Here is a 27,448-nt window from a genome sequence, read left to right as displayed (position 1 = left end):
TGTGAACACACAATATCTCAAAAGAACTAATAGAATGTGTGCTTTCTCTGTCTAAAAGAGTTAGTTTGTAGAGTTAGTAGTTATGTAAGCATTAGCAGTTGAATACAGCATGGTTTCAGCGTCAGAAAAATTATTCTGAGATAAACGGCTTTTTGTGAAATTCGATAGAACAGTCACTTTAACCATTCATTTTTGGCATCAGTAAGACGTCAGACATCTAAACAATAGTTTTGAACAGTAATTTCCTCCATAACAGCAGGAAACCCCCCTCTGCTTCCAACTCCTCCCTCCTTGTGTGTTCTTCTTGGCTGCAGCGGCCATGTCACAAGCTCGTTTCTGTTTTGCTGCTGCTGTGCCTGTCTGCGCGGCCGCTCTTTGAGGAAGTCTGGATGGACTCGCTCGTTTCTTGGAGTTTTGGTTGAGAGCTTTGATGAAGCTTTTGCGATTCTGGTCATATTTATGCTGCGTGTTTCAAAGTGTGTTCCACCCGTAATCTATTATGCAAATTTGCAATCCCGCACCGCCAGCAATCAGCGCGAAAGTGAAAGCGTTTTCGCCATCCATTTTACTGTATGAGAACGGCTTCCTCGCGCTTTTCCCTCCAGTTTTGGCTCGCCTCTTTCTACTGTGGAGAGACATGTCGCCACTCAGTGGGTCGGTAAAATAGATTATACACATTCAATACCTCCAATTCTGGTATAGGAGACGTCCCACCGTAAAAAAAAAAAAAATGATTTTTTTTTACGTAAAAACACGTCATTGGCAGTGAACCGTTGGATTTTGTTTGACGTAAAAACACGTCATTGGCAGTGAACGTGTTAACATAGGAAAACTTTGGTTCCGTTTATGTTTCCACACAGACCCGAGCGAGTACCCGATTACTCATTCATAAGGAGAGTACTCGAGTATTTAAATAGCTTAAAATGCCCATCCCTACTGCTGAAGCTAAGCTTGCTGAGTTAGCTTGTCAAGACAAGGTTTCAGATTATGGCTAATCAGTGGGAAATGGAGGAAAAGGTTTATGGGCCCCATTGACAAATAAAGGCTCCTATCTGAAGGGAGGAATCTGGTTGAGCCTTTATTTTTGTGCTGAACTATGGAGCGCTCACTGTGGCAGATATAGACACAGAACCAGGCTACCATGGGACCACAGTTAAATTACTATCCAGAGCTCTCAGCTCGGGCTTCAAATAAACTGTTTGGCTTTGTGGTGCCATCTGGCTCTGCTATTTCTATGGGCTTTAACTCAAAGCAAATGCTGCCAGGGAAGCTTTGTGGAAGACTGAGGCAAACATACAGAAAACATCCCAATCCTCCTCAGTCACAGGTGCTGCTCAAAGACAAATAAATGCCTTCTATTTCCATTTTTCATTTGTGGATTTTGATGGATTGTTTTCACTTCTGTTTCATTAAATTTAACAGAACTGACAGATCGCCTAGGGCCAAAACCCTAGGCTCGCCCGCTGTGCGGGCTCGCATGCACGCAGCTCAGCCGCTGCGCAGCCCCGCCCGCAGCTTGGCTGCTGCCTGGCCTCACCTGCTCTATTGACATGTGCAACACACATTTGCTCAACTTCACATCACTGATGACATCGCTGTCACTGATGATGTCACAATCCCTATTACATCACTGTTGATTTCACCATGCCTATGACATCATCAGTGTGTATGACATCATCAGTGATGTCAACTTATGACATTTTGGTCAACAATGATGTCACTGATGACATCACCGATGATGTCATAGACATTGTGACATCATCAGCGGGACAAAAACACAGTCCACTTGCTCCCTTTTATATAACTAGCCATCTCACGCGCCACAAGTGCTCGATTCCTAGTCGCTATCAGCCTCGCCCACCCTGCAGCTCGTCGAGCTAGCCATGCAGCTGACATACGCAGCTCGGCCACATGGGCTCACATGCTCTTATGACATCACTGATGAATGACATCACTGATGATGTCACAACTTCCATCTTATGACATCACTGATGACATCATCAGTGATTTATGACATCAATGATGACATCATCAATGATGTCACTATGACATCATCAGTGGGACAAAAATGTAAACAGAGAACAGAGCCTACACTGCAAAATTTAGGCCATGTTTAGACGACAACAGTCTGCATAAAACAGCAAACTCGCGTTGCGTTCTCACCTTTTATTTCACGTTTATACACAGCGTTTGTGATAACGATTTGCGTGCAGACTGAAGCCGCAGAAATCTCAGAGCAGCATCAAGTGAGTCAGAATAACATTGAAGCTTCTGGTTAAAACAAAATAATGGTCATTAAATAAACTAATAGCCTTATTGATGCATGTTGCAACGTTTTGTGTGTGTGATCCGAAATATACAGAAGACAACACAGGCAACTACTAAAAGTCAATTTTAAGACGTAGCCCTGATTTTTATTGACCCAGTTATAATTATGGTTATATAATTTTAATTTGAAGATAAAAATGCTTAGCTTCTTCTATTCTGTCTATTTCTAACGGGCTTGATTTAACTTTGTAGGATTAAACTTTTAATTAATTTAATGATAGAGTGACACAGAAGTCACCAATGGTAATAAACTGCTCCAGATTGGATTACAGAATAAAACCCCAGTGAAGCAACATAAAAAAGACCAGTTTTCATTGGGGCACAATTGAGTTTCAATTATTCAATGCGGGAGACAGTGATTAACTCATTGAGTGCCATGGACGGACATGTTCGTCATTTCAAATAGTAACGTAGAGTGCCAAGGACGGACATGTTCGTCAATTGCGTTTTTTGACGGTGGGGCGTCGATCAAAGCCTTCTGCCTCTCCTGTACAAATATTATAGCTATTGGAGGTCTATAACCTATTTTACAGAACCCTTAGGTGGCGACAGTGCTCTCCACATAACAGAAAGGCAAGGAAAAAACAAAGAAGAAGTCGTTATGGAAACGGAAATCGCATCGCATCCGTATGCATCGATATGCTGAAGCACGTTACTGCAGCTGTGCCTGCAGCAGCCAATCTGCTCCCACAATTGAGCCGCTCCGTGTCGGTTGCGACAGCACATCCGCACATCCACACCGTGGAGTTGTTATTATTCTCAACTGGAAGCATCGTTGCCGGTGACAAACACACGCGGAACGCTGTAAAAAAGCTGGATGTCGCGCACAGCAAACTCAGCAGAGAGCCACCACAGACAGGAGGAGGAGTGTGCAGTTGAGGCGAGGCGGGGCGGGGCGGGGCGGGGCGGGGCGGGGCGGGGCGGGGCGGGGGGGGGGGGGGCACGCAGAGCAGCACGCAACACCCAGACAGACCCAGGCAGCAGGACAGGATTGACAAACGCAAGCCAGAATATCCGATGCCCACCAGCAGCAAGCTTCAGAGTCAGTGATGTGCTTGAAATGTTTAATTTCACAAAAGGCCAATTATCTCAGCTTCTAGAAAAAAATTGCTGTTTTTGGATGAATCAAGCTATTTTCTCCGGCTCATAACTAAAGAACGGAAAATGGGATCAATATACTTTTTTTTGCAGATGATAGAATAGAGTCTCATCGTTCTTTGTGCGTGTTCAGTGTTTACATAGTAATATCACACAATATTCTGTGGGCCTCGAGAAATCACTGAAAACGCTCTGAAACTCGCACTGGGAGCGTCCGTTCTCCAAAAGTGGCTGGCACTCAATGAGTTAATAGGCTATGTGCAACGTTAGTAGCGGGCACTTAACTCAGATTATGTGTTTTTAGCAAATCGTTATCACGTTTGTTGAATGTCAATGCGACTCATTGTGCCTGTGCCATAAGCCTGTATAGTATTGGGCTAGTTCAATGCTCATATTGCCTACCATTGTCTTCCATGTTGAAGGGCGGCTGTGTCATCACTTGAATTGCATTTCTCCACTTTACACAGCAACAGTAAGGGGCAGCGTTATCAAGAATTCCACTCTGGGACCTGTTTTAATTTTTTTGCGTTTTCATGCCCCAAGAACGCCATCACCGTGTAAAAGGAATGCACTAAAAAAGTTTGCAATTTTATGCAGGGAGCGTTGCCGTGTAAACAGGGCCTTAGATAGATAGATAGATAGATAGATAGATAGATAGATAGATAGATACATACATACATACATACATACTGTACATACATACATACATACATACATACATACATACATACATTAGGGATGGGCGCGAGTACTCGGGTACTCGAGCACTCGTTCATAACGTCAGTACTCGAGTAACGTTTCTGCTCTTCGGATACTCGCCCCACTCCCCACCCCTTTAAAAATGGTCTAGAAGATCTACGCACGCATCATCATGTGGATCTGGAAGCATGAACTGCACGGGCGTCAAGTCAGCCAGAATGTACAAGTACGTCATCCGCTTTGTTGCTTTCAAAATAAAACGCTTATTGTAACGTAAGCTTATTTATTTTGAGTAATGCGTTACAGCCACAGCAGTAATGCGCCTATTCCAAGCGTGACACGTGCTGAAGCTCGAGTAACGTTTCTGCTGTTCGGGTACTCGCCCCCGGGCTGGGTATCGTTCAAAATTTTTCGATATCGATACCATTTCGATACTTGGATTTCGATACCGGTTCCTGAACGATACTTTTTTCGATACCAATTTTTAGAAAAATCCATTTTAACAAAAATAAAACTGCATTACACATTGAAATTATTTTACAAATCTTTAGTTTCCCCCCCATCTTAAGTTTTACAGCAGAAAAAAATAAAACCTACTGTATTTAACATAACTTTAAGTTCTCTAAACGTATTGCCGTCCCTACAAAAAATATTGGAAGTACTACAAAGGAAAGAAATGTAAAACAAATAAATCAGTGGAATAGTTTTCAGTGCAAAACAGAGAGTTGCAAATCAGGGTTTAATGCTCACTGATGCAACAGAACTCTATTCTTGTCCAAACTGATGAGATGGCTCCACTTCATGCATGGAAGACTAGTTGAGCATTGACTAGCCTATCAATATAGCCAATGGCACAAAGTGAATCCCATTTATATTCAACAAACTATCATGACATCAGCGTTTGTTAACGAGTTGCTAAAAATACATAATGGGCGATAACGTTTGCACATAACGTTAACGCTAATTAATTAAACATTAACGCTAGTGTTGCAGATCAGTGTTTAATGCTCACTGCTGCAACAGAACGTCATTCTTGTCAAATCTGACGAGACAGCTCCACTTCATGCATTCACTGACTAGCCAATCAATATAAATGAATCGCATTTACATTCAACAAACTATCATGACGTCAGCGTTTGTTAACGAGTTGCTAAAAATACACAATGCCCGCTTGCGCATAACGTTACGGCGGCAATTAATTAAACGATCTGCTAGCTACAACTCACAGCCAGATGCATGGTTTGTCAGAATGAGGGATCTGATAACCGCTAACTTGCGGTAAGCTGACCCACCTCTCAATTATTTCTCTTATCTGTGGAAACCAGTCCGTGTTGTTTCTGTTTCTTTTCCTGCTTTTCATCATCTTCGCCATATGGTACTCCAGGATAGGAGTAGCTTCTTCTTCTTCTTCTAGTGTTTTATGGCGGTTGGCAAACAACTTATGGTGCATTACCGCCACCTTCTGAAATGGAGTGTGGATCAGAATGGTTTCCTAAAACACTACACTATCCTGACTATATTCTTTTACTTAGTCCAGTTTCTTCTAGAAATGAAAATATATCCCTATATCCCACATTCCCTGAATTCAACTGCAATATTGCTTTTAAATCCAGCTTGATACTATTGCTCTCCAATCTGTTGTTGAGGATCTGTCTTTCCTGTTGATAGTATGGACAATAGGAGTAGCTTGAGTGGCTAACTTCTTGTATAATATATCCGCACCGCACGCCTGGCACAACAAACACACCGGCTAAAGTGGGCGTAACGTTTCCTGCATGCCTCTACATGACAGCCAATCACCAGCCGTATTAGAGCGCGGCGTGCAAGCATGTCGCATGCTTATAGGCTCAATGACGCTGTTTTGTTTTGGTATCGAAAATTGGTATCGATTGACAAGGGAGGCTTCGATACCCCTTAGTATCGATGTTTCCATTTCGGTGCCAAGTAAGTATCGAAACTCGATACCCAGCCCTACTCCCCACCCCTTTAAAAATTGTCTAGAAGATCTACAGTACGCACGCATCGTCATGTGGATCTGGCAGCAACCAGCAGCAACTGCACGGCCGGGCGTCAAGTCAGCCAGAATGTACAAGTACATCATCCGCTTTGTTGCTTTCAAAATAAAATGCTTATTGTAACCTTATTTATTTTGAGTAATGCGTTACAGCCACAGTTTCACACCATATAACATCACAACGAGTATTTTGATACAAGGATGCTGCTTCATTCGAAATACCTTTTCTCTTCCAACGTGCATCAATAAGCTATTTACTTTTGTTTAAGTAACATTATTTTGAAAGTTTTAACCGGAAGTTTTCCAGCTCTTCCCGAAAATGGTGGCTGGAGATATTCTCCCGAATGAGAAGCACGCTTCTTCATAGCGCACGCCCGGTAAAACTCATTCAAAACGTTGCACTAGTTTACTGACTACACTGTCGTTTCCCATAACGTTAGTCACAAGAAATGTGGAGAAAGAATCACTTTTTGGGAGACAATCGCTTCATGGTGATCACTATTCAGCTGCAGCTAGGGTTGCCAACCGTCCCTTAAAATACGGAACAAATAGTGGAATTTGTAAACAAAAAGACGTGTTCCGTATTGAACTGATACGGGACGCGCTTTGTCCCGTATTGGAGAAACAATGCAGTGCAAAGAGTGACGGGCTATTTGTATTGAGTGAGAAACTCCGTAGCTGCTGGAGCTGCTCTGCCCCTCAGCCTGTGTGGTGTCATGTTACGTCCAACTACCCTAGAATGCGCTTCTCATTGATTGTTGTGAGTCACGACTAATGAGAAGCGATGTCAGCATTACTAGATTCAACTAAACTCTGACGACAGCACATTGAGTAAGCTATTTACATTGTATCTAATCTATAGTAGTAACATGCCATTTTGTTGTGTTCAGAAGATTTAATCTGAAATCTAAAATGTTTTTGCACTAATGATTTAAACTGCCAGGTTTGTTCTATTCAAAAGAATATGTAACGTGCTGTTTGCACTGTTAAAAGAAAATGTAATGAGTAGATGCGAAGTTGCATTACCGGTAGGCCATATCAAAATACCGTTTGCACTACTGTTTATTGTTCTTTCTTAAAATACAGCTGTTTTAGCCTATTAAGAATGAGAAACCTCTGTTTTGCAATGCCCAAATAAAATTCTTGAATGATAATCTAGGAATAGGCTATACGTGCAAAAATTAAAAAAACTGATCAAATTCAGGTTTGCTTGTCTTAACACATTAAGTGCCAGAGACGACCTAACTCGTCTTACATAATCCAGCGCTTAAGTGCCAAGGACGACCCAACTCGTCTTACATCGTTTTCAGTGGTTTCCACTAGCTGGCGCCCTTGGGCAATATGTGAATGTGGATCCGACCTCTCCCGCTGCCCCGGAAGTACTCTAACAAAGATTTCTATATAGGGAAGGCGGGCTCTTTGATCAGCGGGTTGTGTAGGTAAGATTGAGCGAGTAGACAGAGACATAGCGATTTATATATAGAGAATTTCAGCAATTTAGCAATTTAGAGTCAGATTTAGAGCGAGTTGGTTAGCGTAGTTGATTTAGTTGTTAGTACAGTAGTAGTGTTTAGTATAGTCTTTATAAAGACTTTGTTTAGATAGATAGTTAGCGGTAGTTACAGTTAGTGTTCATTGTAGTTAGCTTAGCACATTTAGCGTTAGCGTCAGTTCATTTTAGTATTTAGCCTTTATTCTAGTTCAGTTTATTCTAGTTCAGTTTGATCGAGTTGGTAGCCGGTAGATTAGCCTTATTTCAGTTCAGTTTGAGCTAGTGGTAGCAGTAGTTTTATTTCAGTTCAGTTTGAGTTAGTCGTAGCAGTAGTTTTATTTCAGTTTAGTTGGGAGCGGGTGGCGTGTTTGTGCCATGCCGGCCAAACGCAAGCGGTCTTCGGCGGCTGCACGCAAGCGATCGGCCGATCAGAGATCACTGCTTGATTTCTTTTCCGTCCGAAACGAGCTTGTGCCGGAGACCGATTCCGAGGTCTCGGATGATGAACGGGGTGAGCCTCTGCATGTCGCGGCTGCGGCTGCAGGGCTCACGACTGAGTCCGAGTCGAGTGACCTCCAGTCTTCTCCAGACGCGGAGGATTCTGAGGAGGAGTGGGCCCCGTCGAGGAGCGAAGCTCCAGAGAGCAGTGGTAAGACGATGTTTGAGATGACTTGTGTAACTTGTGGAAATGTAATTACTATGACTATACAAAAGCCAGCAGTCAGTCAATTCATTTTACTTTTATTTCAGACTCTGAACAGTCTGAAGATGAGCCTGAGGCAGCCAGCTGTAGCGGCTCTGGTGCTGCAGCCTCTGGTGCCAGGAAAATGGGTAAGAGCACACCTCAGAATCAGGTTTATTTTCACATCACAGGTTCCAGCCAGCATTCAGTACCACACATATAAAAAACACTATTTTATGGTAATTATGTATTTCTATAATTTGCAGATTGTGGCAGTGGAGCTGGAAGAGGGAAACGGCCTGCAGGTCCAGGCTGGAGTGGAGTTGACTGGGAGCCAACCCACATCCCCTTCACAGCTGAACCGGGTCATCATAGTGGTGGTGCTGCTGAACCAGTTGACTTTTTCCAGCTCTTCCTGGACGATGAGCTGCTGCAGGCTATTGTTGTCCAAACTAACCTGTATGCACACCAGTGCATCAGTCAGGTGAGCGAGGCTCTGCCACATTCGAGGCTTGGGAGGTGGAAGGACACTGATGTGGCAGAACTCAAGCGCTTCTTGGGACTATACTTCCTCACTGGGATCGTCCAGAAGCCTAAACTGGCCATGTACTGGACCACAAATGAACTGACTGCTACCCCCCACTTCAACAAAACCATGTCTCGCAACCGCTTTCAACTGCTCACAAGATTCCTCCATTTCAGTAACAATTTTGATGTTGATGGTGCAGACAAGTTGTTCAAGGTCCGGCCAGTTCTGAACGACCTGTTAGCAAAGTTCAGAGACATGTTCACACCGAGTCAAAACATTAGCATTGATGAGGGGATGCTCCTGTGGCGTGGGCGGTTGGCCTTCAAAGTCTACAACCCCCAAAAACCCATAAAGTATGGGATCAAGTCCTATATCCTGTGTGACTCCCAGACAGGTTACTGCCACAACATGAAGCCGTACTGTGGTGAGCGGGCCACCCTAGGCGAGACGGTGGAGTTCCTCCTCGGGGACTTGGCAGGGCAGGGGTACCATTTGTACATGGACAATTACTACAACTCTGTTGGAATGTGTGCACAGCTGCTGGAGTGTCAGACACATGTCTGTGGCACTCTGAGGAAGAACAGGGGTGAGCCACCTGCTACCATAGTCACCAACCACACCGTGAAGCTGGGGGAAACGGTCATGCGCCACAACGGTGGCACCATGGTTCTCGCCTGGCGAGATAAAAGAATCGTGAAGATGGTCTCCACGCTGCACGACGACACGATGGAGACGGTGCAGGTCAGGCAGAAAGGCAGCACAGAGAGGGTCGCACACACAAAACCCAAGTGTGTGGCAGACTACAACAAGTACATGAATGGGGTCGACAGATTGGATCAGAACATTGCATACTATCCGTTTGCCAGGAAGACATCCAGGTGGCCCTTCAAATTTGTAATGTACATGTTTCAGATCTCTTTTTATAACGCCTTTGTTCTGTACAAAGCTAAACACCCAGCTAAACGCCAGAGAAAGTGTGAAACATTGCTGGATTTCATCCTGAGTGTTATCGGTGTATGGACCAGACCTGTGGTGGGGGGTGGCGGGGAGGAGGTGGGGGCTGGCGGGGAGGAGGTGGGGGCTGGCGAGGAGGAGGTGGGGGGTGGCGGGGAGGAGGTGGGGGCTGGCGAGGAGGAGGTGGGGGGTGGCGGGGAGGAGGTGGGGGCGGGGGCGGGGGGCAGTGACCAACCTGCAACCATGCCCCGGCGACCATACCTGGACCCTCAATGCAGGCTGGAGGTCAAGCTAGCGGGCCATGTAATGGTCCTCATACCAGCCACACCCAAAAAAGATGGCCCAACGAGGAGGTGTAGCATGTGTGCAAAGAGAAAGGTTAGAGCAGAGACACGCTACATGTGTGTCAAATGTGGGGTCTCATTACACAGGGGTAGATGCTATGAGGAGTACCACTCAGACAAGAACCTTCCTCAGCGGCGCTGGCGCTGAGTAGGTATGGGTCATAAAAATAAAAATAAAACCAGCCAGGGATTGTTTTTGCTCTTTGTTTGATTGTTTGCTAGCTAGCAGGAATACATAAAAAAGTACCTGCCGATTTTCATGTAACTTTGTGGATGGGTGTAACATGGGCCAAGGAAGTACCCATTACATTTTGGAGCAGTTCTGGATTCGGTGTACGAGCCCAAACCGGTTTGATCACTAACCGAAAAAAACTATAAAAAAAAAAAACTATATAAAAAAAAAAAAAAAGCTGAGTCTGCTCTTGTTTTGTATTTATTTTGACATTTATTTATTTTATTATTTGTATTATTCCTCCATTATTGAAAACAACTATTGTTCAGATGTCTGATGTCTCACTGATGCCAAAAATAAATGGTGAAAAGTGACTGTTCTGCCTGTTTGATTGAATTTCACAAAACTACATTTTTCTCAGCTTTCCTTCTCAGAGGCCAAAACCATGCTGTACTCAACGGCTAATATCTACATAACTACTAACTCTACAAACTAACTCTTTTAGACAGAGAAAGCACACATTCTATTAGTTGTTTTTAGATGATTGGTGTTCACGAAATCATAACAGAAAAGAATCCTCGGCTGTTTTAAAATGAGCCAGAATCGTCAAAAACACCCCTGGCACAACTTACCTACAGGAATGAAAACATGGCTGGCACCCAATGTGTTAAAGGAGAATTTCATTTTTTTTAACCTGGAGCCCTCTCCTCACATTACCGTAATTATTATCTGACGACTCACCCAGTGTTCTTCTCCGCAGCGTTTTTTTCCGTCTTAGGCGTTGTTTTGAGATCAATAGTGTGCAAGCCAGTCCTAGAATGGAGCTCCGTGGGGGCCACGTGGCAGCATGCTTTTCATCCATGTAAATAGACAGTTTTATTCCCGTTTTCGACCCATATCGTCATAGTCTGATCCCTAAAGAATTGTTTTGGTGTTATAAAAAAGTGAATCAGGCTCTTCCAGCCAAAGTCTCTCCAGGTCAGTGAGTTCGTGACAGAGCAATGAGCCTCCCAAGCCTGAAGCCACACCTCCTCCGGTACTTCCACACTCAAATCCTTTTCCCAGCGCTGTCTCACATAATCTGTTGAGTTTTTATTCATTGATGTAATGGCGCTATACAGTTTACCGATAATTCTTCTTGTATCTTCCCCGTTATAAGCTTCTATAAAAGTGTGGATCAATCTTGAGAGAATTACAGGTTCGGGCCCTCTAACCTCCTTCAGAAAATAATGACGAGGGAGGTACGGTAGTGCAGTGGTAAGCACTATCGCCTCACAGCTCGAAGGTCGTGGGTTCGATTCCCACCTGGGACGATGTGAACGCTTAAGGAATGCGTGCCCGTCCGCATGTCCTCGAGTGCCCACCGCCCGGGTGGGGTCGTCAAAAGGGCCTTTCTGTGTGGAGTTTGCATGTTCTCCCCGTGCCTCCCGGGGGTTTCCTTCATATAGGAACCCCCTTCACAAAAACATGCAATATCCTGGTTGCTAATGTGGTTCCTCCTCTGGTCGTTAAGGGCGCCTGTTCAGAGGGAGGGGAACTGGTTGGAATAGCGTGAACCTCCCACATGCTATGTCCTACCGGTGAAGCTTCCTCTGTCAGGTGAAAAGAAGCAGCTGGCTGACTGCCCATGTCTCGGAGGAAGCATGGAGCCAGTCTCGGCTCTCCCCAGATCGGCAGAGGATGGAGTAGCAACCAGGACAGAGAAATCAAATGAGCACTAATGGGGGATAAAATGGGATAAAAAATCGGGGGGGGAAAAAAAATTAAAAAATTAAAAAATTAAAAAAATAATGACGAATCTGTAAGTATCTATAAAAGTCCTGCTTGTTAAGTTCGAAAGATCGGCTTAGGTTCTCAAAACTATCAATTTCCCCATTTGACATGATTCTACAAAGGGCTGTAATGCCACCTTTAGTCCACTGTCTGTATCCATGATCATTTACCGCCGGTAGGAAGTGTGGGTTATAAGCCGGCCAGGCCAGCACTAAGGCTATGACTTTTAACTCATTGGCTGCCATTGACATCTAAAGACGTCAATTCAAATAGTAACGTAGGCTGCCATTGACGTCTAAAGACGTCAATTGCGTTTTTTGACGGTGGGACGTGGATCAAAGCCTGATGCATCTCCTGTAAAAAATATGGGGGTTTTGAAGGTGTATAAGCTATTTTACGGACCCATTAGGTGGCGACAGTGCTCTCCGGATTAGAGAAAGATGAGAAAAAAAGAGTAGAAGAAGCCATGGGGAAACTTTAACCGATGCATGCTGTAACCTTAGCTGTGAACAGCAGCCAATCTGCTCCCACAATTGAGCCTTTCTGTCTCTGTTGCGATAGTTTCTCCATATGATTAGTTGCCAGAAGAGGAGCACCCGACACCAGCGTCTTTCTGAAAAGTTAAATTATTCTCAGCTGGGAGCGCTGGGAGCCGGCGCACAAAAACGGCGGAGCGCTCTGAAAATAGACGCTGGGTGCAGCGCACTTTGAAACGTGCAGCAGAAAGTTCAGAGCAAACGTGCAGCAGAGAGCCACCAGAGACACTCCCACGGAGGAGGAGTTTGCAGTTGAGGGGGGTGGGGCACGCAGGGCACCATACAACACAGACCCAGACAGCAGGCTCGATGGACAGATTGGCAAACACAAGCTGGAATACCTGATGCCCACCAGCAGTAAATCAAGACCAGCAAGAAGGTGTAGGGTCTGCGCACGCAGGGGCCAGCGCTGCTGGTTGCAGCTAAAAAATATTATTTTGCCATCAAAATTCCTTTGTTTTTGCTGTTTTATTGAAGGAAATTACTGTTCAGATATTTGAGGTGTCACTACATCAGAAAATATTAGCTTCAGAGTCAGTGATGTGCTTGAAATGCTTCATTTCACAAAAGGGTAATTATCTCCAGTTCTAGTTTGAAACATCTGTTTCTGGTGAAACCAGAAAATGATACAAATAAACTTTTTTTTTCTGATGATACAAGAGAGTCTCATCGTTTTTGGGCGTGTTCTGTGTTTACATAGTAATATCACACAATATTCTGTGGGTCTTGAGAAATCACTGAAAACGCTCTGAAAGGGCTGGCACTGGGAGCGTCCGTTTTCCAGAATAATTTAATGGCTGGCAGCCAATGAGTTAATAAGAACGTTTGGATTTCGGGTTTGGCTTCAAAAGTTGCATCACAGTCGGGCTTAACGTGGCATGTAGCAGACCTCTATGGCCACAAGATAAGAATGCCCATTCTGTTTGCAACACAGGACTTAGATATCACTAACAGGTGGGGCACCACCAAGGGATGGCCATGCCCACCCTGATACAATATCCATATATATATATATATATATATATATGGGCCCTAGCGGGGAGCAGCTCTAACAGGTTGGGAGGCGTGGCCTATTCTTTGGCCTATTTACCTGCATTTGAAGAACACATATTGCCATAATTCTGAGGTAATTTTTTTTGATTACATTGCAGTTCAGGCAAGAATGATTTGTTCAACAGCCTTTGTTCTGTGTTTCAAGCTGACCTACATGTCCCATCCCACCCCTCCCCCTCTACCCTCCTCCCCTTCAGGAGCCATATGGCCAAAGATTAGTAAGCTCTCATTTCAGTATGTCCTAATGCCACATGGCTGGAGGCAAATGTTGCAGGCAGCACACTGTTAACAGCCCGTTCACACAGGACGCCGAAGCAACGCTCAACCTAAGCTCCACCTACGCTGAACCCACAAGTTTCATTTAGGCGTCCTTGTTAGAGATGTAACGGTATGAAAATTTCACATCACGATTACCGTGATCAAAATTATCACGGTTATCGTATTATCACGGTATTCGTAAATAAAGTTGCTGAAAATGTTCAAAAAGTACTGAGAGACTCACTGAAATCATTTTACGTTTTATATTGAAAACTCAGACCCAAAAAGGATTGATACACTCACTGAAATCATTTCTCCAAGGCTGCACGTTTGCATCTGGGAGACTGTTGCCAACTTTAGTTGATGGACAGTATTTACCATGTTTTTCAAAGCACTGTAATCACGGTACCACGGTTTTAATGATAATGAAAATTTGAAAGGGTATGGTTATCATAAGGAATTTTATCACGGTTATCATTAAAACCGGTTATCGTTACATCCCTAGTCTCGACGAGTCAATGCAACCCCTAGTGTCTCGTAATCTAATGGTGTTCTGGACGGTTGGGTTGAGGCATGAAGACACTGAAGTTAAAGGTAGAGAAAGCTTACATTCAAGGCTGTTAATTAAAGGTTACAGTACTTAATGCTTTTCCCCCCCAATATTTTATTTTCAGTTTTTATAGAACAGTAAACGAACAAGACAAACGGGATCAGACACAGGAAAAGAAAAAGAAAAAAAAATACAGACATCAACATTCAACATGGTGCTACCAGTCGCATAAGGTGCTTATGTATTTGCAAGAGACAACATGCATGCGATCCCATACAGGGGGTCCATGAGATACCCACCGAACAAGCCATCCGCTACCCCCAACCTCAGTCACTAGTCATTGTTAACCTCGTCAAAGTCGGCCCAAAACGGGTCCCTGATAGCCGAGAACCTTTTAAGCGAGTCGGTTCTCAGGGACCTGAGTCTCTCCATGTGTACAACAGAGATCATGTCCATCAGCCACACGTGAAAAGAAGGTGAGGAGGACTTCCATTCCTTCAGAATTTGTTTTTTGGCAACAGTTGTCCCCAGTGTCAGAGATTGTTGCACAGCTGTAGGGAAGTCCAGAGAGGACTCCGAGCAGCCGAAGATGGCGAGTTCTGCCTCCGGCTGCAGGGTTATTTTATAGGCCTTTAGAGTACCAGTCAAATATTTTGGCCCAGAATCCCGTTAAAGAAGGGCAGAACCAGAAGGCATGAGATAGTGTGCCCTCTAGTAGTTACTGCTCATTAAGCAGGTAGCTTATTAACACATTGGGTGCCAGCCATGTTTTCATTCCTGTAGGTAAGTTGTGCCAGGGGTGTTTTTGACGATTCTGGCTCATTTTAAAACAGCCGAGGATTCTTTTCTGTTATGACTTCGTGAACATCAATCATCTAAAAAGAACTAATAGAATGTGTGCTTTCTCTGTCTAAAAGAGTTAGTTTGTAGAGTTAGTAGTTATGTAGATATTAGCCGTTGAGTACAGCATGGTTTTGGCCTCTGAGAAGGAAAGCTGAGAAAAATGTAGTTTTGTGAAATTCAATCAAACAGGCAGAACAGTCACTTTTCACCATTTATTTTTGGCATCAGTGAGACATCAGACATCTGAACAATAGTTGTTTTCAATAATGGAGGAATAATACAAATAATAAAATAAATAAATGTCAAAATAAATACAAAACAAGAGCAGACTCAGCTTTTTTTTTTTTTTTATATAGTTTTTTTTTTTAATAGTTTTTTTCGGTTAGTGATCAAACCGGTTTGGGCTCGTACACCGAATCCAGAACTGCTCCAAAATGTAATGGGTACTTCCTTGGCCCATGTTACACCCATCCACAAAGTTACATGAAAATCGGCAGGTACTTTTTTATGTATTCCTGCTAGCTAGCAAACAATCAAACAAAGAGCAAAAACAATCCCTGGCTGGTTTTATTTTTATTTTTATGACCCATACCTACTCAGCGCCAGCGCCGCTGAGGAAGGTTCTTGTCTGAGTGGTACTCCTCATAGCATCTACCCCTGTGTAATGAGACCCCACATTTGACACACATGTAGCGTGTCTCTTTTCTAACCTTTTTCTTTGCACACATGCTACACCTCCTCGTTGGGGTATCTTTTTTGGGTGTGGCTGGTATGAGGACCATTACATGGCCCGCTAGCTTGACCTCCAGCCTGCATTGAGGGTCCAGGTATGGTCGCCGGGGCATGGTTGCAGGTTGGTCACTGCCCCCCGCCCCCGCCCCCACCTCCTCCCCGCCACCCCCCACCTCCTCCTCGCCAGCCCCCACCTCCTCCCCGCCACCCCCCACCTCCTCCTCGCCAGCCCCCACCTCCTCCCCGCCAGCCCCCACCTCCTCCCCGCCACCCCCCACCACAGGTCTGGTCCATACACCGATAACACTCAGGATGAAATCCAGCAATGTTTCACACTTTCTCTGGCGTTTAGCTGGGTGTTTAGCTTTGTACAGAACAAAGGCGTTATAAAAAGAGATCTGAAACATGTACATGACAAATTTGAAGGGCCACCTGGATGTCTTCCTGGCAAACGGATAGTATGCAATGTTCTGATCCAATCTGTCGACCCCATTCATGTACTTGTTGTAGTCTGCCACACACTTGGGTTTTGTGTGTGCGACCCTCTCTGTGCTGCCTTTCTGCCTGACCTGCACCGTCTCCATCGTGTCGTCGTGCAGCGTGGAGACCATCTTCACGATTCTTTTATCTCGCCAGGCGAGAACCATGGTGCCACCGTTGTGGCGCATGACCGTTTCCCCCAGCTTCACGGTGTGGTTGGTGACTATGGTAGCAGGTGGCTCACCCCTGTTCTTCCTCAGAGTGCCACAGACATGTGTCTGACACTCCAGCAGCTGTGCACACATTCCAACAGAGTTGTAGTAATTGTCCATGTACAAATGGTACCCCTGCCCTGCCAAGTCCCCGAGGAGGAACTCCACCGTCTCGCCTAGGGTGGCCCGCTCACCACAGTACGGCTTCATGTTGTGGCAGTAACCTGTCTGGGAGTCACAGAGGATGTAGGACTTGATCCCATACTTTATGGGTTTTTGTGGGTTGTAGACTTTGAAGGCCAACCGCCCACGCCACAGGAGCATCCCCTCATCAATGCTAATGTTTTGACTCGGTGTGAACATGTCTCTGAACTTTGCTAACAGGTCGTTCAGAACTGGCCGGACCTTGAACAACTTGTCTGCACCATCAACATCAAAATTGTTACTGAAATGGAGGAATCTTGTGAGCAGTTGAAAGCGGTTGCGAGACATGGTTTTGTTGAAGTGGGGGGTAGCAGTCAGTTCATTTGTGGTCCAGTACATGGCCAGTTTAGGCTTCTGGACGATCCCAGTGAGGAAGTATAGTCCCAAGAAGCTCTTGAGTTCTGCCACATCAGTGTCCTTCCACCTCCCAAGCCTCGAATGTGGCAGAGCCTCGCTCACCTGACTGATGCACTGGTGTGCATACAGGTTAGTTTGGACAACAATAGCCTGCAGCAGCTCATCGTCCAGGAAGAGCTGGAAAAAGTCAACTGGTTCAGCAGCACCACCACTATGATGACCCGGTTCAGCTGTGAAGGGGATGTGGGTTGGCTCCCAGTCAACTCCACTCCAGCCTGGACCTGCAGGCCGTTTCCCTCTTCCAGCTCCACTGCCACAATCTGCAAATTATAGAAATACATAATTACCATAAAATAGTGTTTTTTATATGTGTGGTACTGAATGCTGGCTGGAACCTGTGATGTGAAAATAAACCTGATTCTGAGGTGTGCTCTTACCCATTTTCCTGGCACCAGAGGCTGCAGCACCAGAGCCGCTACAGCTGGCTGCCTCAGGCTCATCTTCAGACTGTTCAGAGTCTGAAATAAAAGTAAAATTAATTGACTGACTGCTGGCTTTTGTATAGTCATAGTAATTACATTTCCACAAGTTACACAAGTCATCTCAAACATCGTCTTACCACTGCTCTCTGGAGCTTCGCTCCTCGACGGGGCCCACTCCTCCTCAGAATCCTCCGCGTCTGGAGAAGACTGGAGGTCACTCGACTCGGACTCAGTCGTGAGCCCTGCAGCCGCAGCCGCGACATGCAGAGGCTCACCCCGTTCATCATCCGAGACCTCGGAATCGGTCTCCGGCACAAGCTCGTTTCGGACGGAAAAGAAATCAAGCAGTGATCTCTGATCGGCCGATCGCTTGCGTGCAGCCGCCGAAGACCGCTTGCGTTTGGCCGGCATGGCACAAACACGCCACCCGCTCCCAACTAAACTGAAATAAAACTACTGCTACGACTAACTCAAACTGAACTGAAATAAAACTACTGCTACCACTAGCTCAAACTGAACTGAAATAAGGCTAATCTACCGGCTACCAACTCGATCAAACTGAACTAGAATAAACTGAACTAGAATAAAGGCTAAATACTAAAATGAACTGACGCTAACGCTAAATGTGCTAAGCTAACTACAATGAACACTAACTGTAACTACCGCTAACTATCTATCTAAACAAAGTCTTTATAAAGACTATACTAAACACTACGACTGTACTAACAACTAAATCAACTACGCTAACCAACTCGCTCTAAATCTGACTCTAAATTGCTAAATTGCTGAAATTCTCTATATATAAATCGCTATGTAATTCTGTCTCTGTCTTACTCGCTCAATCTTACCTACACAACCCGCTGATCAAAGAGCCCGCCTTCCCTATATAGAAATCTTTGTTAGAGTACTTCCGGGGCAGCGGGAGAGGTCGGATCCACATTCACATATTGCCCAAGGGCGCCAGCTAGTGGAAACCACTGAAAACGATGTAAGACGAATTAGTCCGTCCTTGGCACTTAAGCGCTGGATTATGTAAGACGAATTAGTCCGTCTCTGGCACTTAATGTGTTAAGGATGAACTAAATGTGAATTAATGTACCCTTATAAAGTGTTACTGCCCCACTTTGCAGGTGTAGTTTGACATCAACTATTAACTAGAGCAGCTTTAAAAGAGGTTCAGCGGGGTGTGTGTGTGTGTGTGTGTGTGTGTGTGTGTGTGTGTGTGTGGTGTGTGTGTGTGTGTGTGCGTGTGTGCGTGTGTGTGTGAGTGGTGTGTGTGTATGGTGTGTGTGTATGTGTGTGTATGTGTGTGAGTGGTGTGTGTGTGTGTGTGTGTGTGTGTGAGTGGTGTGTGTGTGTGTGTGTGTGTGTGTGTGTGTGTGTGTGGTGTGTGTGTGTGTGTATGGTGTGTGTGTGGTGGGTGTATGTGTGTGTGTGTGTGCGTGTGCGTGTGGTGTGTGTGTGTGTGTGTGTGTGTGTGTGTGTGTGTGTGTGTGTGTGTGTGTGTGTGTGTGTGTGAGTGGTGTGTGTGTGTGTGTTTTCTACCCTCTCCTGGTCCTTCCAGGGAATGCCACGGAGGCGAGTGTAAAGCTCCAGGTGCTCCCTGGCCGTCAGATCTTCAAACAGTGCGTCAAACTGTGGGCAGTAGCCGATACTCTGCTGGACACGCAACAGCTCCTTCAGGATGCTACACACACACACACACACGCACGCACGCACGCACGCACGCACGCACGCACGCACGCACACACACACACAACATTATTGATTTCGTACCTGGCCTTGGTAGTTATCTAGTTTGACATTATAGAGTGCTTCACAGTATATATATATATTTAGAACACGGCTCTCTTGAATACTCGATTCTGATTGGTCAATCAACAAGATTCACCGGTCATTATTTCTCGACAACCGACCGCTGCTCTGCCACACCTGGATTAATCAGTTGATAAGAGCCTTTTGTCAGCAGACACTACTAATTAGGCCAACCAGTTGCAGCTGTGGTGTCTTGTGTGCCAATTACGAATGAAACCGCTTTGTCGTTGAAAACGCTAATAAAAAATCTATTTGAATAATTATTTTTGTCAGATTATTGAATGATTTAGTTGTAGGCCGTGTTCTAAGGGGGATAATGTATAGTGAGCCGGTGATTACTGGAAATAATGACCTTCAGGTGAATGATTAAGCCGTCCGCTGCGCGTCAGGCTCAATCATTCACCTGTCGGTCATTATTTCGCCAGTAATCACCGGCTCACAATACATTATCCCTTACATATTTAATTTGTCCAAAATGACCAGACACACTACTGCACACTAGAGGTCTGCCCGGGCCTGGAAATGAACCCAGAGCCCACATTCTCTGTGACCATAACGAGCCCTACCCGACCCCAGCCCTAATTGTTTATTTAACCCTACCCGACCCCAGCCCTAATAGACCCTTCTCACGGGGGCCATTTTGTGTCGAGAAGCCAGGGTAAACACAGGTGCAAGCAAAACACTAATGAGGGTTTCCAACTTCCATGATTGGGATTTGGAAACCCTCATTAGTGTTTTGCTTGCACCTGTGTTTACCCTGGCTTCTCGACACAAAATGGCCCCCATGAGAAGGGTCTATTGTTTATTTAACCCTACCTGACCCCAGCCTTAACTGTTTATTTAACCCTACCCGACCCCAGCCTTAACTGTTTATTTAACCCTACCTGACCCCAGCCCTAATTGTTTATTTAACCCTACCTGACCCCAGCCCTAATTGTTTATTTAACCCTACCCGACCCCAGCCTTAACTGTTTATTTAACCCTACCTGACCCCAGCCCTAACTGTTTATTTAACCCTACCCGACCCCAGCCCTAATTGTTTATTTAACCCTACCTGACCCCAGCCCTAACTGTTTATTTAACCCTACCCAACCCCAGCCCTAATTGTTTATTTAACCCTACCTGACCCCAGCCCTAACTGTTTATTTAACCCTACCTGACCCCAGCCCTAATTGTTTATTTAACCCTACCTGACCCCAGCCCTAACTGTTTATTTAACCCTACCTGACCCCAGCCCTAATTGTTTATTTAACCCTACCCGACCCCAGCCCTAACTGTTTATTTAACCCTACCTGACCCCAGCCCTAACTGTTTATTTAACCCTACCTGACCCCAGCCCTAACTGTTTATTTAACCCTACCTGACCCCAGCCCTAACTGTTTATTTAACCCTACCTGACCCCAGCCCTAACTGTTTATTTAACCCTACCTGTCCAATACCCAGAATCGGGTCTCGGGTCCCGTCAGGTTCGGGTCGTGTAGCAGGCCTCTGCTGCACACCACACATAATAATCCATAATAATACATACATGTATGATGCTGCTTTCTTGCATTCTGCTTGGACATTCAGCGTAGTCTCTGTATATAAGTTGGTGCATACGGTATTTCTGGAAAAATGTCAGTATCAGGCGATCTACAGTATCGCTCAGTATAGTGCATGCTAAAGTGTTGACATGGAAGGCCGGAGGTTGACCTGGACAACTCCCCAAAACCGGGTGTATTCCTGTACAGTGAAAGGGCCTGTCCTCCCGGTATTGTACCTGTTTCCACTGATGAAGGCCTCCCCTCCTGTGGTGCTCTCGTCGCCGGTAAGCATTTTAAAGGTGGTGGTCTTCCCGGCTCCGTTCACCCCCAGCAAGCCAAAGCATTCGCCGGGACGAACGCCCAGACACAACCTGTCCACGGCCAGGATATGACCCATCTTCCTGGACTTGTAGACCTGAGCGAGAAGGCAAAGAGTGCACGCAGATGAACGTCACATGAACAGTTCACATCTTTTTCAGATTTTGTTGTGATAAGTTAACACTATTTTAACATGCGAAAAATGTAAAGTGTCGTACAGTAATAATTGTTGATATGACAGTCAAACTCAATCTAATCAGGGGAGTTTATCCACAATAACAAAGTTGATAGGTCTGTTTCAGCTTGATCTCGTGGTAATTGCCCAATCAATACTCGATTTCAACAGGCTGTTTAAGTGTGATTTCTTCTAGTGTTTATTTACCGTGAGCCAATCGGACAACCCATTCAAGAATTATTGATGTTTAAGTAAAGTGTGCATTTCACACTAATTGCCATGAGATACAATTTTAACTTCCAGTGATTTGAAAACTGCAGCAGTCAATATTGCGATTTGGATATTGTTTTTGTATTAACTGTGGCGACCTTTGTGAGGTTGTCGATCTTCAGCATGTCGTTGTCGGCGTCTCCTCGCAGCACTCTTCGCCTCTCACAAGCAACGTCTACATCAACATCCTCTATCGGCTGGCAGCTGACTGGCACTCTCCTGGATCAACACACACACACACACACATTTCTACTCGGGCACTAACTTATTCCTGTAACCGTACATTGTATACTCACTTGTTAAACTTACACAGCACTTTATGTAAACAGGGAGCACTTGGCAATGACAGCTTATTCTTGAAGGATAAATCCACCCTACTGGACATACTGTTTCACTGTTATGTCATCGATATTTTCTGATGAGCTGCTGTAGTTTCGTTTTTTGGTGTACACATTTCCCCTGAACTTGCCTTGTCTACTTCAATTTCAGTTAGTGCATTTTGCGCCGCATTTGGCTAGTAGTGCACTGCATTTCCCAGAATGCATTTCAACAACCCCCTAGCAAACTCACTTGGACTTGTTGCATCCAGCTGTGGGTTTTACATGCAAGTAGAGAGAGCAATTCATAGCATTCAGTTGCATCATCACATGGCCATCTTGATGGGAAAATAACAGGTGATTGTAATAAATTCACAAATGATCACAATCAATCACATAGCAAACACAGCCAATGAGCTGTGTGTATTGTAAAGCGCCATATTGGTAGGAAATAAGTTAAGTTAAGTTAGTTGAGTTATTATTGTTTTTATTAATTATTTTTAATAGTACTGCACTGTTTATATTTACTAACTTTTATACTGTTTTATTTTTTCTAACATGTATTCTTGTTTATTGTAATGATTATGCTCTTGACCTGCCTGGGGAATACAGAAATTAGCCTCTTGGCTAACACATTTACATTTAAGTGTGAACTAAAATGTTGATTGACTTGTACTGTCCCCCGCCAAATTAAATAAATAAGTAAATAGATTTAATCAGATTCCATTGTACACGTGTACACACAAAGCAGTATGTTATATGTCATGTTATTTATAATAAACCAACATGCTAACACACTCACAGAGGTTTATTTATATACACCAACATGCTAACAGACTCACGGAGGTTTATTTATATACACCAACATGCTAACAGACTCACAGAGGTTTATTTATATACACCAACATGCTAACAGACTCACGGAGGTTTCCTGAGGAAGTTATACTGGCACAGGATGGTGATGAGGAAGCCGACAAAGCCCTCGATTGTCATGGCAACGAGTCCTCGAGTCACGATGTCCCACTCAAATGGAGACTTCATCTTGTCAAACTGGCCTGAAAACACAGATTCAGTGTCTGTTTAACAAGACACCATCAACTGAAAAGCAGACAGGGAGGACCTGAACAGGGCCGGTTCCAGAACAAGATGACTAGGGATGCATCCTAGATAGGAAGGGGTGCACATGCACCGGCCAACCCGGGTGGCTGGCCGCCCGAAAAATTTGACATGTTATTTTACTAAAAATAATGCATTTTACCATCATTTCAAATAGAATGATACCAGCCAAGCAAGAATATTTCAAGTGTTTCAAGTGCTTTACTGAAATATTTGGACCATATAATGATAATACAATTATCTCAACCTTAAAATGTTACATATAGGTTCTAAAAAGCCATACATTCACATCAAAGAACAAAGAAAAACAACAATTATAATTCAAGTTTAAACAGTAAGTGTGCAGCTGCAGCATGGAGATTTCATTGTACCTTTGGTTAAGACCAAATAATCTCTTTAAATGCTGTAAAGTGTTTAAGCAAAGAATATTGCAACATAAGTATTTCAGAACATACAACACTCTACTAGGCTACATTATCTTTTATTATTATGACATAATTTCCCCCCCCCCCCCCCCCCACTCTTTTCAACTGAGCATGCAGACAATTAAAATAAGGGTGCAATGCGTGCTTTTGCACCCCTGTAAAACCGGGCCTGGACCTGAAAAAGGACTGCACTGAAAACCAGCCCTGGGTGACATCCCACAGACACGCACACATTCATTTCCAAAATGATGAAGCATTCTATAATTGTGTTTACACTAAATGCATTCGTACATTACATTGTCATAGATGTATTTTTGATGCTGCCTCAAGAAAAATTGTAAACATTGAAATGGCGATATTTAGGATTTGGCTTGAAACTAATGTCTCAAACCTTTTGAGGCTTACAATTAGTCACATAAGACCCTAAATTACATAGTTAGGTTTTCGGTTTATGTACCTACAGGCCCGTCTGAAGTTTGCCAATGAACACCTGAGGTGCCAATGAACAGGTAATATCATCTTATGACATCACTGATGATGTCATAGGCACTGATGATGTCATTCTACTGTCAGTCATAGTGATGTCATAAGAGCAAAATCATCTTATTACCTTACCTATTTTGGCGTAGTATTCGTTGATGTACTCATTGTAGGCCATCTCCATCAGGCCGTGGCCGAGGTTGTAGTTGGGGAAGATGAGGAAGCAGGACTTCAGGTAGCTGTTGACTCTTTTCAGATCCTGGAGGAGAAACCGAGGGAGTGAAGGAATACGTACAGAAGCACCCACAGGCTAACTCTGATAGTGCTGCAACACAAAACCACCTCGTTCTATTCCACAATGCTCTATTTTGGAGGGAGGGGGAGGATCTGTGAAATTGTTCCCATTTAGTCCTAATGTGTGTTCTTTCTTGACCCTAGAACACTAACGTCGGGTGATTTTCACCCGGACAATTGAATTTGCGTGATTTTCATTGTCTTGCTGCTGTCTGAGGTGGGCGGGTCCTTAGGTACCTTCAGGATGCTCACTGACGTCATTGAATGTAAGTTTGTTTCCCTGCTCCCATTCATGGTTTTTTCTACCGGCTACGTGTTCGGGTGATTTTCACCCGACGTTAGTGATAGAGGGTAAAATATCTTCGGGTTAGGGTTAATGGTATTGTGGTGACTTTTTTTTTTTTTTTCACCACACAAGTCCCATGAATGGGTGGACCGAAGGAGAAGTTGGGAGCTCCTGTTTTGTTTTGTTTTTTAAATTTTTATAACGATTACCTCATTTTTCCCGAATTTGACATATTTTTTATAGTGTCCCCCATAATATACTTTTTTGTGTTTTTTGTGATATTTCACATTTAAAAACAAAAGAAGAGTACCTCAATTTGCCATGTATTGTTGTACTTTAAGATATTTTGATGAGAAGTATGTTTTATGGGGTATATTGCATCGGGTGAAATACACCCAACGTTAGTGATGGTGTGACTTTAAATCACGTTAGTGAGTTAGTTAGGTCTTAGCTGATGAAGACTGTGTAGTGATGCACAGCAGGTAGCCTTCATCAGCGTTGATGCTGTGCTGCACAAGACCTTATTAAACGCACGAAGGACATTGTGGAGTGCTGCTGGCCTTTTCTCCTTTTTTAAGTTTCTACCTTGGCCCTGCACCTTGATTTACTTTATTTTGGAGTGTGCACGCTGCTGCTGTTTTTTAATTTGCAATTGTGCCATATGTCATTTAGCATACAATTCGAATGCAATCCAATGCAACTACATGTTACTACTAACACAAGCTTCTTATAGACACGTTAACTAGAGTGTAAATTACCATACTTGTTTACAACAAGACGGTTACACCTTGGTCGCACCAGGCCCGTCTGCGCAGCGTTCCGTCTGCGCCGCGGTTTTGCTCCGTCTTCTGCACGTCGGCATGTCCCACCGCACGCGCTTCAGAAGCGGAGCGCTTCCGAGCGCTGCCTGCCAGCTGGATACAAGATCGCGCGGGATTTACGAGATCGCGCGATACTGTGTGTACAATGGGGTGGATGTAAAGAGCACAACACACAAACAACACAGTCTGTCGTTGACTTGCTTTTGATTTGGTCATTTTCCCTTGATTGTTGTGCTTCTACCATGGGTAAGTAAGTAGGCTGAAATTATTTCTTAATTTGTCATACAGTGCCTGTTAGCAGCAGGAGAACTCTTGCATTTCTTCGTCTACTTGAACGACTACAGGGGGAGAGGGGGAGAAGGAGTCGGTATTGGGTCTGCACACGTTTTTATTATGAAAATCTACCGGATTCTCGTGCAGTTGCTGTGTCTGACTTCCGGGCTGAACGATCTGCTCTGTGCAGCTTGACGCAGCTTCCAGGCGTCATCCGTGAAAAATAGAACTGCCGCGTATCTTTAGCGGAGCGGGGCGTCGAGCCGCTTCTGATGCGCGTTGTTGCGTGCCTGGTGGGATCACACACGTTGACTAAAATGCCCGCGAGCAGCTCCGACGAGCGCGTCGGAGCCGGAACGCGTACCTGACGTTCCTGGTGGGACTTCCCCATTAGCTGACCTGATACTACGGTTAGCTAGCTAACACGCTGATTATCTAAACACAAAATCAATTAGACATATCAATGGTAGAATGATCAGTTCCTAGTCAAAAACCACACAGATATTATGTATGAATATCTATTTAGTTCTATTGAAACGGGCCAAGTTGTACATTTAGAAACACAATCAGCTGTTCACAGTCGCTGTTGAACATAAGCAACCTCTGAAGAGTACGCCAGCGCTTTGGAGATGGTTGGGAAGCAGATTTGTCTCAGGCAAAATAAAAAGCTGCAGTAACGAGGGTCAAACTGACCTTGTCATGCTCAAAGAGCTTGAGAAGGAAGGTCGCCACCGTGGCAGTGATGCCTATGAAGAGGTTGATGACAATGAGGAAGACATAGGCAGTGCTGGGAACCTCGAACCAGAAGGAGGCAGGGTACATGATGGGAGTGATGGACCACCTGGAACAATCAGAGAGTCAAACTTGACTGGTATAGCACATTTCATATACTGTGCAGGGAAACTCATTGCACTTTACATCAAAACAGCAAACCACACACAAACACATCCGCCATGCAACTCTGTCATATGATGAAAATATACCCATGTCAAATCAAGAAAATATAGGACTTAATATTGTCAAGGACCTCATGATATGATTTGATATGATTGCATACACACAGTACTTGAATTATGTATATACAGTATATATTTTACTGACATTTCCAGTGATAATGATTTCGTATTTTTAATTCATGATTATGTGCATTATTGATATGGATCACAAAAAATGCTGATGCTGAGCAGTTGGTATTGCTTATCAGTTTACAGCAGGTGAAGATACCATGATAGGCCATTTCAATTTACATTCAAATATTAATTCGACCTATGTGAATTCGGGATTGGAGACAGGCGATTATGAATTATGCATTAGTGATCATAACTGTAATCAAGGGGACAGCCAGCGCCTCAGCCTTTTTTTCTAGGTCACGCGAGCGGGGAGAGATATTTTTCATCTTATTCATCGTTAATTACCATATAAATGAGGACAAGGGGGAGCGTGGCCTGCGGTGGCGTCAAATTCACACAAATCGGATGACTTTTGAGCATTTTCCTCTTGAGAAACTTCAAGGGGGAAGTAAAAAACAACGCTTTCTACTCTC

The 27,448-nt window shown here is 44.4% G+C and overlaps 1 protein-coding gene across 1 annotated transcript in view; it reads right to left on the bottom strand.

The window, feature by feature from the left end:
• Nucleotides 1-27,448, bottom strand: part of LOC310800787 (ATP-binding cassette sub-family A member 2-like) — a gene marked incomplete at both ends in the record, with an annotated part of 116,230 nt that overhangs the window by 30,552 nt on the left and 58,230 nt on the right. The window contains 8 exons of the mRNA XM_083664710.1: nt 16,883-17,630; nt 17,748-17,817; nt 19,338-19,479; nt 21,367-21,545; nt 21,992-22,112; nt 23,133-23,260; nt 24,362-24,490; nt 26,599-26,746. Of these exons, the coding sequence (XP_083520836.1) occupies nt 16,883-17,630; nt 17,748-17,817; nt 19,338-19,479; nt 21,367-21,545; nt 21,992-22,112; nt 23,133-23,260; nt 24,362-24,490; nt 26,599-26,746 (1,665 nt within the window). The remainder of the gene's footprint in view (nt 1-16,882; nt 17,631-17,747; nt 17,818-19,337; nt 19,480-21,366; nt 21,546-21,991; nt 22,113-23,132; nt 23,261-24,361; nt 24,491-26,598; nt 26,747-27,448) is intronic.

The sequence above is a fragment of the Poromitra crassiceps genome (genome assembly GCF_964638095.1).
Source record: "Poromitra crassiceps genome assembly, contig: HAP1_SCAFFOLD_72, whole genome shotgun sequence".
Taxonomy (NCBI): Eukaryota; Metazoa; Chordata; class Actinopteri; order Beryciformes; family Melamphaidae; genus Poromitra; species Poromitra crassiceps.
The sequence above is the reverse complement of the archived record's forward strand: the minus strand, read 5'-3'. Positions and strand labels throughout refer to the sequence as shown.